General features: G+C 37.5%; 2 protein-coding genes across 2 annotated transcripts in view; both read left to right on the forward strand.

Moving 5' to 3' along the window:
- The window catches only part of OTOGL (otogelin-like), a gene marked incomplete at its 5' end in the record, with an annotated part of 31,567 nt that extends 29,888 nt beyond the window's left edge, over positions 1–1,679 (forward strand). The window contains one exon of the mRNA XM_008939794.1: positions 1,479–1,679. Coding sequence (XP_008938042.1) covers positions 1,479–1,679 — 201 coding nt within the window. The remainder of the gene's footprint in view (positions 1–1,478) is intronic.
- Positions 1,680–7,672: 5,993 nt separating this feature from the next.
- On the forward strand, positions 7,673–13,820 carry LOC103772463 (the record flags this gene model as incomplete). The annotated part of the gene is made up of 5 exons (XM_008939795.1): positions 7,673–7,702; positions 10,604–10,741; positions 11,327–11,462; positions 12,378–12,632; positions 13,603–13,820. Coding segments are annotated over exons 1-5 (777 nt in total), but the record flags the coding sequence as incomplete, so codon positions are not given.
- Positions 13,821–14,426: the final 606 nt, after the last annotated feature.

Genomic DNA, 14,426 nt, shown 5'->3' on the forward strand with positions numbered 1-14,426 from the left:
TTATGAGTCTGTTTAAGAAGTCCTGTTTCTCAGCTTTGATGCAGCCCCATCTACAAAAACACAAGACATGTTCAAGTAGCAAACGTGCTACTCATGTAGCACTTAAAGCAGGGGCAGTGGGCACGGTACCTTGAGACCTCCAAAAGGGCTCTGGTAAGATTCTGCTGAAGAATCTAAGCAGTCATAAGGGAAGAGGCAAAACGTCATCACAGACTGAAAGCTGAGCAGTTTAATTTCCATCCTGGTAGAAGGTCAACAGTGACATGGCCAAAGTTTAACAGTAGAAGTAAGAGTGTGTGGTGTATTTATTTAGTTTTAGAAGCAGGGTTAGTAATAAGGGAGTATAAATATGTGTATTGAATTACAGTTATTTGCTACAGATAAGAGAAGACTGTGAAGGCCTTCTTCAGGTTAAGGCACAGCAATATAACAAAATAAAGACATGGTATTGACTAAAGCAAATATTAAAAATAAAGATTTGGTCAAACCTCATAGGTTTTTAGGTGAGCTGAAAAGATCTTGCTCTTTCATCCAGTTCTATGGAAACCTCTGTTAATTGCTCTCTTGCAGACAGGAAGACTAAGAGTTATGACAATTAGGGAATAGGATAGGGAGTGGAAAGAAACTCATTCTGGGGTCTCTCACAAGTCGAAGGTGCAGTGCTATTGAGGGTGCTCTGTGCAGTTATTGCTGCAGAACAAGAGAGGGTTCAGGGAAGAGCAATGAGAATGTTGGCCAGGTCATTTCATGAGTGGCACAACAAATGAAGCTTTCCTTTTTATAACTTTCTATTATTTAACTTTCCTTCCCTCTCTACCCACCTTCCAAAAACACCTACCCGCATCCCACCTCCGTCTGTATTACAACCCAGATGAAAAAAACTCCAGATTTTCATGTCCCAAAACTTTCTATTCCTATCGTTAGCTCCTCTTTCTTTCTTCTCCAGCTCCCCCACTGCAGAACCTCTGGTGCTCTATTTCAGTTGCTTGATTCTGACCTATCAAGTGCCGGTATCTGCTACGGCTGGTCTGGAACTACAGAAGTGTTCTTTGGACAGATTAATGCTGTCAGGCTTTTGATAGGTCTGAGTATTATTCTATTTAATTAATTTGTTTGTTTGTATTGCTTAGAAGAATTTAACTTGTCAGCAGTGAATATGAAAAGAAAATTAATTTAGCTATCCTGTTTTCAAGTTATTGGTTTGTAAACTAGAGATTTGATTTTGGTATCCACAGCACAACATTTAGTTCAAGGTTAAGACAGAACACATAGTTAAACAACCAAAAAATGGTTTAATTAAAAAAAAAAAATTAAAAATGAGTCTACACTTGGAATGAATGAATTTTAAAGGATAAAATTTTTAAGATCAGAGTCCTTTTCAAACATAAAAATGGGTGTTAATTGCAAATAAATTTGAAATGCATTAACTTTATAACAAAAGTTGAGTTGTCTAATTTCAGTTCTTGTTTTACTCATAGATAAATGTGGCTTCTTGTGATGGAAAATGCCCCTCTGCAACGATTTTCAACGTCAATATTGATAGCCATTTAAGATTCTGTAAATGCTGTCGAGAAAGTGGAACACGTAATCTGACGGTGCCACTGCACTGCTCAGGAAATGGCACTGACATTATGTACGTCATTCAAGAGCCTATAGACTGCTCATGCCAGTGGAACTGACATTTACTGTGGACATGATTTAATCTAAAGAAGAAAAATTAGTTTCCTTTCACCAGATTCTATTTTTTGACTGTGGATGGCTATAGTACTCTGCAGGGAAAAAAAAAAGGTCCTCAGTTATGCTTTATAATGTAAATTTTCATAAATTCAGTAAAGATGATGTTGTTCATTGTTCTTCAGATTTTCTTTTGAAACATTGACATGTATAGAAAGAAAAATACAAATCCTTTTGAACAAGGTGTAATTTAGCCATCATTTTGTTTCTACTTGCCTTTCTGATGAGCTGTTGAAAGATGATTAATGTCTGTGTTTCTAGTGTTTTGAAATTTTGGATTGTGGCTGCCTATAAAAGTTCAGAATTTCTTAGTGGTTCTTTTCCTTTTACTTAAAAAACTTCCAGCTGAGAACTGTTACTAGTCCCACGTTTAAATGGGAAAGAAGCATATTAAAGTTTTGAGAATTACTGAATTAATTTATTAAAAAATAGTGGGTTCAAGTGTAAGAATTTTTATCTTGCTGAACAGTCTGTCTTTTGTCCATTAAGCTGTTGTCAGTGACTGGACTCTGCTCACACTGTAAGTCACTGAGAAACACCATGACTATGGTCTGTAAGTACCTGTAGTAAATCTCCAGCGTATAGTCGAATTGTAATAATGCCTTTAAATCTTAGACATTTACTTAATTTTTATATATATTATACATATGAAGCATGACAAGGCAAAGGCTGACGAGTTCAAACTTTTGTGTCTTTATTAAAAAATATCTAAAAACTGTTTCTGATACGAAGGATTCTATTTTATATCTATTTTTCAGTTTTCACAAATAAGAAATTGGCTGTTTACCTACTACCAGTAGAATGGGAGTCTATGTATATATATTTATTAAAAAAACAGTATACTGCACTTTTTAACTACTCATAATGGGTTTCTTTCTTTGTTTTCCAGTTTGAAGATTTGTGTTCTGTATAATCTTATAAAACAAGTAAAAATTGTTTGGTTATGGTTTTGTTTTGTTTTTAATGTTGAGATTTAGGCTATTGAATTGATATATGATGCATAATTCTTGAGTCTCAGAAAACAAAATCCAGGTAAAATATGTGTTTTGAAAGACGTAGGTGAGCTACTGATGTTCAATCAAGCTGTGAGTGTTTGTGATTCAGCACCTTAAGCTGAATATACTCTGTCTTTTATTAAACATACTACGTAATCTTATCTTAAAAACTAAGGATATAATTTTAGGCTTGTTTTTAGAAGTCTACTTTGCTTTATAAACTCACAGAATGAAACTGCTTTAAATGATGACAGTATTTTCCTTATCGTGGAAATAGTTTCAAAATTAAAATTCTCATCTAAAAGTCTGAAAACTTTTTACAAAGGTTTTATTTCAAGCCGTTGTAATTTAATGACAAAAAAAGGTTGGACTATCTCATTGGTTTATACAATTAAAAATAACCAATTAAAAATCTTAAAAAAAAAACATGAAATCCAAGGCTTTTTTTGTTTTACAACTTTGTGTGACAAATCTTTAAACATTTGATGAATTCAGTTCAATAGCTTATGAAGAAAAATAGCGTATACAGTGAAATCTGTTTTTACTAACAGCACTGACAGCTGCTCATCTATCATCTCCTTAAATATAGTGACTTGGTTTAAAAATTAAAAAACAATCCATTGTATTATCAGTAAAAAATTTAACCATTGTAAAGAAATAGTGATCACTTAGGGATCAAAATGAAGTTTTGAGGTAGCATATGCCTCATTTGCACATTTTAATAATTTCTATAGCAGATATTTCAAGCTGTCTTATATATCAAGACCTAGAACCAAAATATTCTCTGATATTGCTGTTGGAATTTGTGTACAAAAACTTTTTATGCTGACCAGAGATGGAAAATAAATCATAGTCATAGCTGCAAAGTTTGTGTACTAATACAGCAAATTAAAAGGACAACTTTTAAAAGAGGAGTACATCTTTAGGGCCTTTTGATTTATTAATGCAGAGATAGGAATCCTATATTTGCATCAAGAGTGTTTTGCCCAAAACTTCTTGATGAATTTGTCATTTGATAAATTACTGAAGGAAGCTCCTACAAGACAGCCTGTTTCCCTAAAATCACTGAATGTGTTTTGATTCAACAGCTATGCTTTTTATAAGTAATGTGCTTTTCTAAGATTTAGAACCACACTTGTAATTAAAGAGAAATTAATAAACATTTTGCAGAATGACAACAAATCAGTGTTGATACAATTAATTTGCCTGCCCACTGAAGATGAACAATGCAAAATCTTAGAGAAACCTGGAAATCATCAAAGCAGTTCTGCTTAAAATTAACTCCGTGTGTTTTGCCAATGACCAGGCCCAACAAAAATGGTAACACCAGCAGGGAGATGAACCAATACACAGACTGTATTGTAGACAGAAATGTTACTATATGAATGACTGCCGTGGGTACAAACAGGTCAACAAGCTCGTACATGATTGACACCACCCCCAACGATCCCACAAACGACATGACCCGGCCCACAACAGGTGGTACAAACAGTGAACTGAGGTTGCCCATAGTTGGCATGGGAAACAGCCAGACCAGCCAGTTAAACACATAAGAGAAAGGTGCCCACATGGCGACTCTCACCTGATCAACCCGCGTTCACAAAGGCCTAAACAGACCAGGGCCCAGCTCCAGGGAGAGTCAGGAGGTCTGCCCTGAACCAGGAAGCTCTGGGGAGTGCACTCCACAGACAGACACTCCTGACTCCCTGCAAGTGGTCCCAGCTTTTATCCCCAAGCAGACACCTGACCTTTGTCAACTCAATGCGGGACCCCTGGGGCTCATTTCCCTTATGGGGCTCATTTCCCTTCTGGCTCTCCCTGCAGGGCCGGCTGCACCCTGGGGGGAAGCTATAAGGCAAACTCACCACCTCTTTATGAAGGGCTGTGGGAATCACCCATATGTCAACCTTAATCCGGGGGCTCGGGGTTCAAACCCCAGCATTTCATCCGTGATAACCTTTAATAGGAAAAATTATATTAAAAAGATCTTTTCCCCACTTACAAATTTGTATTTTAAGTTCAACGATCAGTAGGGACCGTGTGAGGATCCTCCCTGAAGCCAATGGCAAAATCTTAACGGATATGGTCTAAATTGCCTTTAATTTTACAATTAAACTTCAAATTCAGGCCACTTTGGGCTGGTCAAAAAATAAGCATCTGTTAAAACTTGTGAACCATTTTCTGGGTGGCCATCCCACCCCCACTACCTCCACGAAGATGATGTTGGCATAATGTGGTAGGGTTCATATGACATGAACTAGCCCTTGCAGGCCTTGCAATGGAGAGAAAGTTTGAATGAGCCTGCAGCATGGCAGAACTGCTCCACTCCAAATATTTCCTCTGTCTGTTAACTGAAATATAAATGTAGGTGCATTTCGTGGTTCCATGTCAGTTGCCTCATCTCTCTCCAACTCTGTATTCCTGCCTCAACCCCCAGCCTTGAATTGTGTGTAACCCTGTTTGCACAGGTGTTTTGTGAGCTGCTTTGGAAAGCTCATCCCACTCAAACGTGACCTAGTTAAATAACAAAATTAATTAGTTTGTTTATTATTGACTAAAAGAGCTTAATACCCACAGAGTTCCCTCCCTTCTGCCCCCTCTGAAACTAAGACTTGAATAATTTCTACTCCCCTGACAGAAAGGCTGGGAATTCATTCCTCTCAGACTCCCACGATGCCACCAGAAAAGGCGAGGCACTGGTGAGAAGCTGTGTTCATGACATGAACTGAAAGATCTTTTGAGGGATAGACTTCAGCACTTAACATTCAAGCAAAAGAAAAAAAGGCTCTTATTGAGGAAGGGTTACGCTCAAGTGGATTTGTACGTAACACTACGTACTAAATTTTGTCTAACTTTCTTTTAAGTGACAAGGGGAATGTGCAAGGAAACTTGAAAAAATATCTCTCCATTAACAAGTCACCACAGTTCAGGGTGGAAAAGCACATTCAGAGCTGAAGAACGAGGAACTCTAGCAATCACAAATACTACATTGACTAGTTCTTGGCAGCCACACCCCAACCATTTTAGAACTGCCTTTCTTGCCTATTTGAAAAATAATTCTACATATAGACCAGCTAGGTGTTCATATGCCTATTGAAATCAGTGGTAAAAGATTCTCTAAGATCACAGGTTTGAGATCACTCAAAGGAGTTGGTCTGAAAAAAGGTTTTATGCACATATTCCACTTTTACAGGTCGTTTTTGTATGCAGAATGGGAGAACTTGAAGAGCTTCTTCTGTATTCATGTTGCATTCTGGAGAAAGCTGATAGCTAATGATGTTAAAATTTAAATGCTGGATGAAAGGAAAGTGGTTATGTTTTGGGGAGTGTCCTTTTGATTAAGGTGGAATGTGCCATGCACACTTAATTTAATGAGGTTAAAAAAGAGAGGGCTCCTGAGCTGTCTGGAAAATTGCTCTGTTAATAAAGCCTCCCTTCGTGCTCAGTGATTACAGAGTGCTCTTGGGAAAACAAAAAAAAAAAACAAAACCAAACAAACCCCCCCCCCCCAAAAAACCCCAGCTGAATAAGCAGCAGCTTCCTTGTGGCACTGAGAACTGAAACAGCATCCAGAGGATACACCAATGAGTGCTCTGTGTGTCTGTCTGTCTCAGAGGGAGAGAGGCTGATTCAGTGTTTTCAGATCAGGGGTTTCATTGCAGCAGCTTTTGGTTTACTACATCTATCTCTGAGCCTGGATAACAGACAAGTTCTGAGATTTTTTTTTTTTTTCTGGTGAGATTAAGCCTGTCTTGTTTATTTAAAGTTCTAAATAAAGGTCTAATTAAAAATTGTGTTCCTTATTTCATGATTTGAAGTTCAGTTGGATACAGGTTTTAGAAAAAATGATGAACAACCCACTGAAAAACAAGATATTATCTCAAGATGGAAGTAATATATTATGTGATGATAGCACCTAGAGAAAACACAGAGTAAATAATACGAGCCTTGCTCATTTTTATGGTGCATATGTACAGTAGCACTAATTTTTATTTATTCAATTATTTTGTCTGGAAAATAATTTGTGAACATTTTTTATCAGCTTATTAAACTGACTTAATTTCAAAAGAGCACAGTGGAAAAGTGATTTTCTATTTAAAAGGTTAATTTGGGGAAGGTTAGGGCACTGGGAATTATACTGAGGTAAATTTACCTCTGAATTCAGTGTTTCAGAACTGGCCAAAGGCAGATACCACTTGAAGTTTTTGTCTGACCTGAGTTCTTGTTCAGCAGCCTTTGGGAAATAAACAGTGATCTTACCTTTATGTGTTCTCGTACATTCTTTGTTTTAGAGGCTTGCACTGGTAACCTTCTGTGGCACTTCTCTACAGAGTTCAACAGCTCGATAATCAGAAATTCTGCTCCAGGGAGAAACTCTGCCCCACGGAGGTAAATGAGGATCTTTAGAGTGACTCCAGCAGTGGGACAACGTCACCGTCTGTTTCTCCTCTGGGGCTGAGCTCCGTGCTTTACACTAGGGACACTCACTGGGAGCTGATCAGATGGGTCCCTACATCACAAAACCAATCAGGTGGGCACTGCCGTTCTGGGCTCCCAGTGGCCCTGTGGGGGCTTCTGCTCACAGTGGCCCAGCCCACCTCAGTCAGGGTGGGGGGGCTTTAGGCTGCTGCTCCGCACCCCGCCGCAGGTGCCCAGCTCCGCTCCCTGCGCTGCAGGTTCCTCCTGGGAGTCAGGTGCTGAGGTTGCCAACTGGAAGTTTAAGAGGTCACCTCGTACACACGTTGCGTGCAAGCTGGGAAACTGCTAGGCTTTGCTTTTATAGTGAGAAGCAGGGAGCTGTGTTTTCTGTCGGCAATTTTAGACTTGCTCATGCAGTTCCCGGTGCTATACAGGTGTGCACCTGCCTTCTGATGAGGAAATTTAATAGAAATTATCGTAAACTTATTTTGTTTATATTTATTCCTCTTGGATGCCCTAGCAAGATGTATCGATGGGTTCTGCAGGTGCGCCTAGTAAGTCCACAGAAATGTGCTTTAAGTTTTATTTTGAGTACTGACAAAGGGGCATCTTGCTAGAAATGTGTGCTGTGGAGAAAAAGTGGAGTCTCCCCAGGAAAGTGCAAGGGGTTACACAGATTTCAGTGAATTTTGATCCAGTAATCACTGGTAAAACTCTGATATTTTGTACACTGAGGGGCTTTAAAATGACTAATGAACAGCAGACCCATCCACAGTTCAGTGAAGTTAGAGGACAGCCTTCTGCTGATGTCAGGACACTTTATATGGGACCTGCCAAGAGGCAGGGCCAGAGCAAAGCCACAGATCTAGGGTACACTGTTGGCTGCTGCTATGTCGTTGTGAAGTATAAATACATGTATTAATTTTTCTCTTAAATATTCTCACACAATTTTGTTCTGAAGCTGTTGTGATTCAAACAAATTAAGAGACATTGCAACTATAACGTTTCTGTATGGATCAAGCAATTCTTCTCCTGCTTTTGTTAAAATATTTGTTTAAGGTAAGAAAAATATTCCCTTTTTTGAAGGTGGATAGGTATTCTAATTGAACGTTGAAAATGGATGGTTTATGATTTGGACTGCCTTTATTTTTTTGTCCTAGCAATTACTTACTTACAACTCTCAGTTATTGCTACTGAGCATTCCCAGTCTTTGTTCTGTTTAAATTGCTGGAAACTCTTTTGAGATCCTTAATCTGCTTTATTGCCTGCTGCTTCTGGTTTCATGTTATTCCCCAGAAGAAGTAGAGATCTCAGCATCTTTTAAGTCCTACAGTAGCTCGTATTGCTGTCTAAATTATAACTTTTTGGATACTGTGGAGATATGCAGGTCATTATGGAACCCAGGGGTATACTCTGGCTATGCCTTTTGGAAGTGTCCTTCTGGAAGAAGTGTTTTACTGTCTGATCCCAAACTGCTGTGTGTGGGTTAGCCCGTTTTGTTTAATTTGACTGATACTGAAATAATTGCATACATAGCAACCACGTGCATCTTGCTGCTTTATTTTCTAGTACACTTTGCAATAGTGTTTTCCATATTATCTGTATTTAGTTTTTGTGTGTGTAGTCTTTGTTTTACATTCAGATTAAGGTGCTTTACAGCAAAGGTGATTTGAAAGCTCTGTCAATTACTGGTGCAAACAGCACTCCTCTCCTTTGGAGAAGAGCTGTGGATTTGGAGTGGTGAAGTGAAGCTGTGATACTCAGCCTCCTGCTACATTCCTTAAGGATATCCAGACAGTGTCTGCTTGTGCTGGCCCATTCTGAGCTTTAGAAGAAGAGGTTTTTGTGGAAGCCATCGTGCAGCTGTCTGTGAGCTGCCTTAGGGAAGTTTCCTTACAGTTGCAGGGAAGGTGAGAGTGCCTGGCTCATAAGGGTGGTGGTATGGGGTGTAATAAAACCTTCAGTGAGTCCACATCTTACCTCCAGCAGCAGCAAAAAGCAAATCCTTGGGGAGGACTGTTAGAATAGCATAATATGAGAATTAGCTATACTGTGCTAGTTTCCCACCATTTGCAGCATGGTGGATGTAGTTGCAGTGTATTTTGTAAGCTTCTGTGTAGTTCTCTTCTGCAAACTCGTCCAGCCTCCTATGAAGCGCATCAAAACTTTCAGGGCTCATTTTAAGCTTTGTCAGAAAAAGGATTTAATTTATGAAGAGTTGCCTCTTCCTGTTTGCTGTGAGTCTGGAGCGTACCAGCTATGTTTCATCCTTCACAGTTCTTGTACTTGAAGAGAAAATGAAAAATCAATTTCTGCTCACTTCTGGCTACTTAAGATTTTGTAGACCTGTGTTGTGTCTCTCCTCAAATGCCTCTTTTTCACACTGAGAACATTACATGCGTCATATCTTGAGAAGCAGTCGATAGCAGAAGTCTATAAGTGTTTGCTGTTAAGCACTCCTGGCTGATGTGTAGCTTGCCTGAAGGTAGATTTGAACCTTAAATCCTTGTGGTCAGTTTTTATTTTTTTATTTTTTCTTTTAAATTACTCCAGCCTTTGGCTAAGGGCCTAAAAAGTACCAACAAGGTGATGATGACAAAAAGGGACATTCTAAATCCTCTCATCAGATAGAAATGTGGTAAAGTTGCTGTGTACACTTGCACGTTTAGTTCTTGTTTTTAGTCTAGGAGAATGTATCTATGTGTACTAAAATGGCATATGATATTGCCGGTGGTGAGAAATGATTAAAAGGGTTCATTTGATTAATGGCAAATATACCCTTTAAAATTCTGTTTAGAAGCAGGTTTTCCTATCCTTTGGAATGTCTGGATTAGACTGTTTTCTGGGCATGCAAGCCAGCTATACAACCATCAATTAAAAGCCTGCTGCTTTTCCTGGAAAAGTGTTCTTTAAATGTTTTTGTGTATGCCATCGATATTAGCCTGGGATATTAATTCAAGGGCTTCCAAGAGGTGGTATGTACCCTCTTACAAAGGTTTTCTAGAGGTTAAAGACTTTACAAAATTAATAAAATTTATAGTTTAAAAAGTATGATCTAAAGTCTGAACATTAAGACTTTGACAGATTTATATGTACGTTAGTTTGTCATTAGTTAAAGAAAGTTGCCTTAAACCCAGGTGAGTTCCAGACTATGTTGTATTAAAAAATAGAAGAGAGCTGAGTGGTTTTGGTTTTTTATGCCTGGGTGTTTGTGTGTGTGTGTGTGTGTGTGTGTGTGTGATTGCTTTACAGCATTTACTGTACATTACTATATTTTAGAGGTATGATTCAGGTTTATGTCCTATAGGGCTAGCGATACAGGTCCATATAAATGCTGTTGCTAGCTAACAAATTCTAGGTAAAGGTAGTTAAAATTGACAGAATTTAATTATTTTGTTAGAGGTATATTTTCTGCTGTTTCTACTAAGTTGCATTCTTGAATGTTTCTGTTACAGGGTTCAGAGGGCCTAGACTGTGACCAAGTGAAAAAGCCTGCTAGGATAGTCTTGCTAGAGTGGACTGAATTTCCCAAAGGAGAGGATCCAGACTGTTATATTGTAACCTACCAGCCAGCAGATGCTTTCAGTCAAAAAGTAAATTTCATCAGTCTATGTGATAAGAAGTTCCCTATGTATTTAAGCTGTAAATACCAGTAGTTAATATCATTGTGTGTTTTTTTAAAAAGTAAAATAGCAAATAAAGAGAGTCTTGAAAAATTGTACTGATTTCTGTCATTCATGTAATTTATGTGCACTCTTACAGAGTCCGGTTGAAGCCAGTGGGTACACAAGTGTCCTGGCTGAATAAGGACAGACAGGCAGATATATTCAAAGTTAAGAACATGCAAGTTCTTTAGGTACTGTGGTTTTACTGAAGGAGTCTAACTTCTGCAGGAGAGGCACAGACACTTCCCCCTGATACCTGTGGGAAGGCATTGTTCTAATTTTGAGCACAGGATGTTCTTGAACTTAAAGAAGATATGGGGATTTTAATATGAAGGTGTTGATAGTTTTGATTTCTGAAGGGTTTTGTTTTAAATGCATTGAGTATTTTGCAGTTGAACTACAGCCTTGTTTGAAGTGCTGCAATATAAGCTACCCTTTGAAAAACTTCATAGATCATTTATGAATTGTATTTTTATTACTTTCACTATATCCAGAAATTCTTTTAACTTGCAGAATTTAAGAAACATTTCCAAAGTTGAGCAGAAACCTGCCAGTACTACAATTTTGCTTGAAGAAAATAAGAAGTATGATATTACAATAGAATCCCTAAAAAGTGGCCGAATCATAAGTGTAAAATCATTTCAGACATGTGAGTAGGTTGAAAATATTTGGTATCCTTATCATTTGTCTAATACTGAAGATTAAAGAAGTAGGGGTCTAAATCCTGAGCTTACTCATGTGTTTAGAAACTTTGCATCCATGTGTGTTTTTAATGAAGAGCAGAAGAAATAATTTTACATAACTGACTTGGTTAGTGTCATGGTTCTACAGTATGGGACTGCTGAAAAAAAACCTGGGAGATTTTAAAATGTTACAGGCTTTGCTATACTACAGTAATTTTAGGACAAGAGTTTATAAAAGAGGACCGTGGAGAAAGTTGCATAAAGCCTGGCGATTTGATATCAATGTAAGGCTGTGATTGTCTTATACAAATAAAAAATAATAAATATTTTTGTTTCCGCTTTATGAGACTCCCCCTTTAAAAAGGGTTAATGAATAGCTTGAAGATCTTAGTATTGTGATTAACTGGGACAGAATTTTAGCGTAAGAATTTCTGATTCAAGCCAGTGAATTATAAAATCGTCAGCTATAGCTGTAAATATGTTCAGGGCCACAAATCCCAAAGCTTGCTAGAATGAAAGGACTTTCTCATCTTAATTTTGTTAATTGCTTTAAAATAGTTTATAGCGTTACCTTTTACTGAAGCTGATAACTATTACTTACCTGTTGTTGTAGCAAAATATGTACTTCTACTGTTAAACACTCCTTAAACTGTGCACTTCTGGTTGCTTCAGCCATATGTTTACATACCATGACAAAAAAGAAGGGCATGACTTTCTTAATTGCTCATGCGACATTTTTAGTTTTGATACTACCTTTCTTTCTCTACTATATGCACCCCTCCACTACTTTAAAAAAAAAAAAAAAAATTTGATAGAATAAAACTTTGACCTAATTATTTCCTTGTAATAAAGACAGTACTTATTTTTTCTTGGCCTACTAGGTGGAATTTCAGAAAATGACATCAAAACATTTGTGACAGCTACTACAGTGTCTTTTAATTGGAGTGCAATGACCAAGGAAGTTTCAGTTTCAGTTTCACTGAATGATACTTCTCAGATTATGAAAAACCTCCATGGATTCCTTGTATGGAGTAATTTGATGCCTGCTACCTTATATACATTTAAGTTTATATTTGAACAGCTACATCTTGGATTTATAAATGTGTCTCAGTCACTGGATGTCCAAGCTGAAACAGGTACAGAAGTTCCTTGTGGTCACAGTGAATGCAAGGAAGCAGTGCATGTTTTCTAGAAGAGTTTGGAGTACATTGTAAAAAGTCTGTACTCCAGTTCGCAATTTTTAAGAGATGTGGGTTGTTTCATTTCTAGAAAGCTGAAAGAAATCAACTGTTAATTACATAGAAAGATTGTTTCTAATTAATATACCTTAATATTTTTAGGAGCAAGAATTCAAATTTGTATGTGTACATCTTTTAAACTACATTTTTTGCAGTCTGAAACAGTCAAGTGAATGCTGAGGTTAAACATTAAATATATGGATTGGATTTGCTACATAGTTTCAATGAAAAGTCAGAGAAATCCTGAATTTGATAAGGATTTAGAACAATACTTGCCAGCATTCAAAGGGATCGTTTTGCACTTGCTGACATAGCTATGCTGTTTTGTAAGAAGTGCTGTGAAGAAAGCAGGATTCAGAGGATGTTATGGCTTGATTGTGTAACTTCATCCCATTAAATGTGCTATACTGATAATGGATCTTAAAATATAAAATTAGAACACATGAGAAAGGTTCATATAGGCTCAAATTCAAGGAAATAATAATTTTCCTAAACAGAGGAAATTATTAAAAACAAATGATTTGTTAACTCAATTTTAAAATGTAAAAAAACCAACCATCAGGAACTAAACTGAAACAATTATTTTTTTTCCTATAGTAGGATAAAAATAAATGGATCTCTTCTTTTTGCTTCAGTGAGTTGTAGCTGATACTCTTAATGCGGTCAATTATATTTTTAAGGATGCTCAGGATTTTGAAGAAGTGCTAATTCATAATTCCTGAATTTTGGGGAGTTTGCAATCTCAAATTAGTTAAATGCTGTCATCATCAAAACGCCTGTGTAATTGTATATAAAAAAAATCTTAAACCGTGCCACTGCCATTAATGGTGCAGAATACTTTTAAAATCTTGTCCTTGTCCACCTATAGGCACCTGTCCCCAAGGGTGGGTGGCATTCCAAAGCAGCTGCTATCAAGTGGGCAAGGAGAGCAGGACGTGGAAGGTGGCACAACGCACCTGTGAAACGTCTTCACGAGGGGCACATCTTCTTGACATAGGCAGCGAAGAAGAACGTGGTTTTATTTCATTTTATCTCCAGACAATTAATCAAATAATCATGGTATGGACGGGACTTAACGACCTGAAGGTCAGTCTGTTTTATCTTCTTTGCTATTACATATATGTAAGCGGGAGAATTTTCATAGATAGAGCCCAATTCTTTGCAATAAAAGAAGTCACACTGTAAACTGGTTATTTGTTTGTATAGTTATTAGTAGTTAAGAGAGGAATCATTGTTTCTTCGTATTTAGAAATACGAAAAAAAAAAACAAACAGTTTATACATAACATGGGCTTGTGTCTTTTTTTTTTTTTTTTTTTTTTCTTTTTTTTTTTTTTGTAATACTTCATAGGCATACTGTTTTGTCTGTAGGTGGTGCTGCATTACCAGATTTTAAATTTTACCCTACCCGTGTATTACTCTACTAGGGCTGTCTTAGTCTGGGGTTGGCTTTCTCAGTTTTGACGTGGGTCTGAAATGTTGAGTGTGGGGCTTTGCAAGGTCTGTCCAGCACGGGTGCTCAACAGACCAGTGGAAGAAGGGATTGGAGCAAGGTATTTCTTGTGGAAAGTTTCCTGTTCCTCCTATTTGAGATAGGAGGGTGCTTAATCCCAGCTCTGCTGTTATTAAATGACTTGCTGTGGTGTGGTGTGTGATTTGGAACAGCTACAGAGATAAATGAAAGTATTGGGAA

This window comes from Merops nubicus, unplaced genomic scaffold (genome assembly GCF_000691845.1).
Source record: "Merops nubicus isolate BGI_N331 unplaced genomic scaffold, ASM69184v1 scaffold37164, whole genome shotgun sequence".
In the NCBI taxonomy this organism is placed as follows: domain Eukaryota; kingdom Metazoa; phylum Chordata; class Aves; order Coraciiformes; family Meropidae; genus Merops; species Merops nubicus.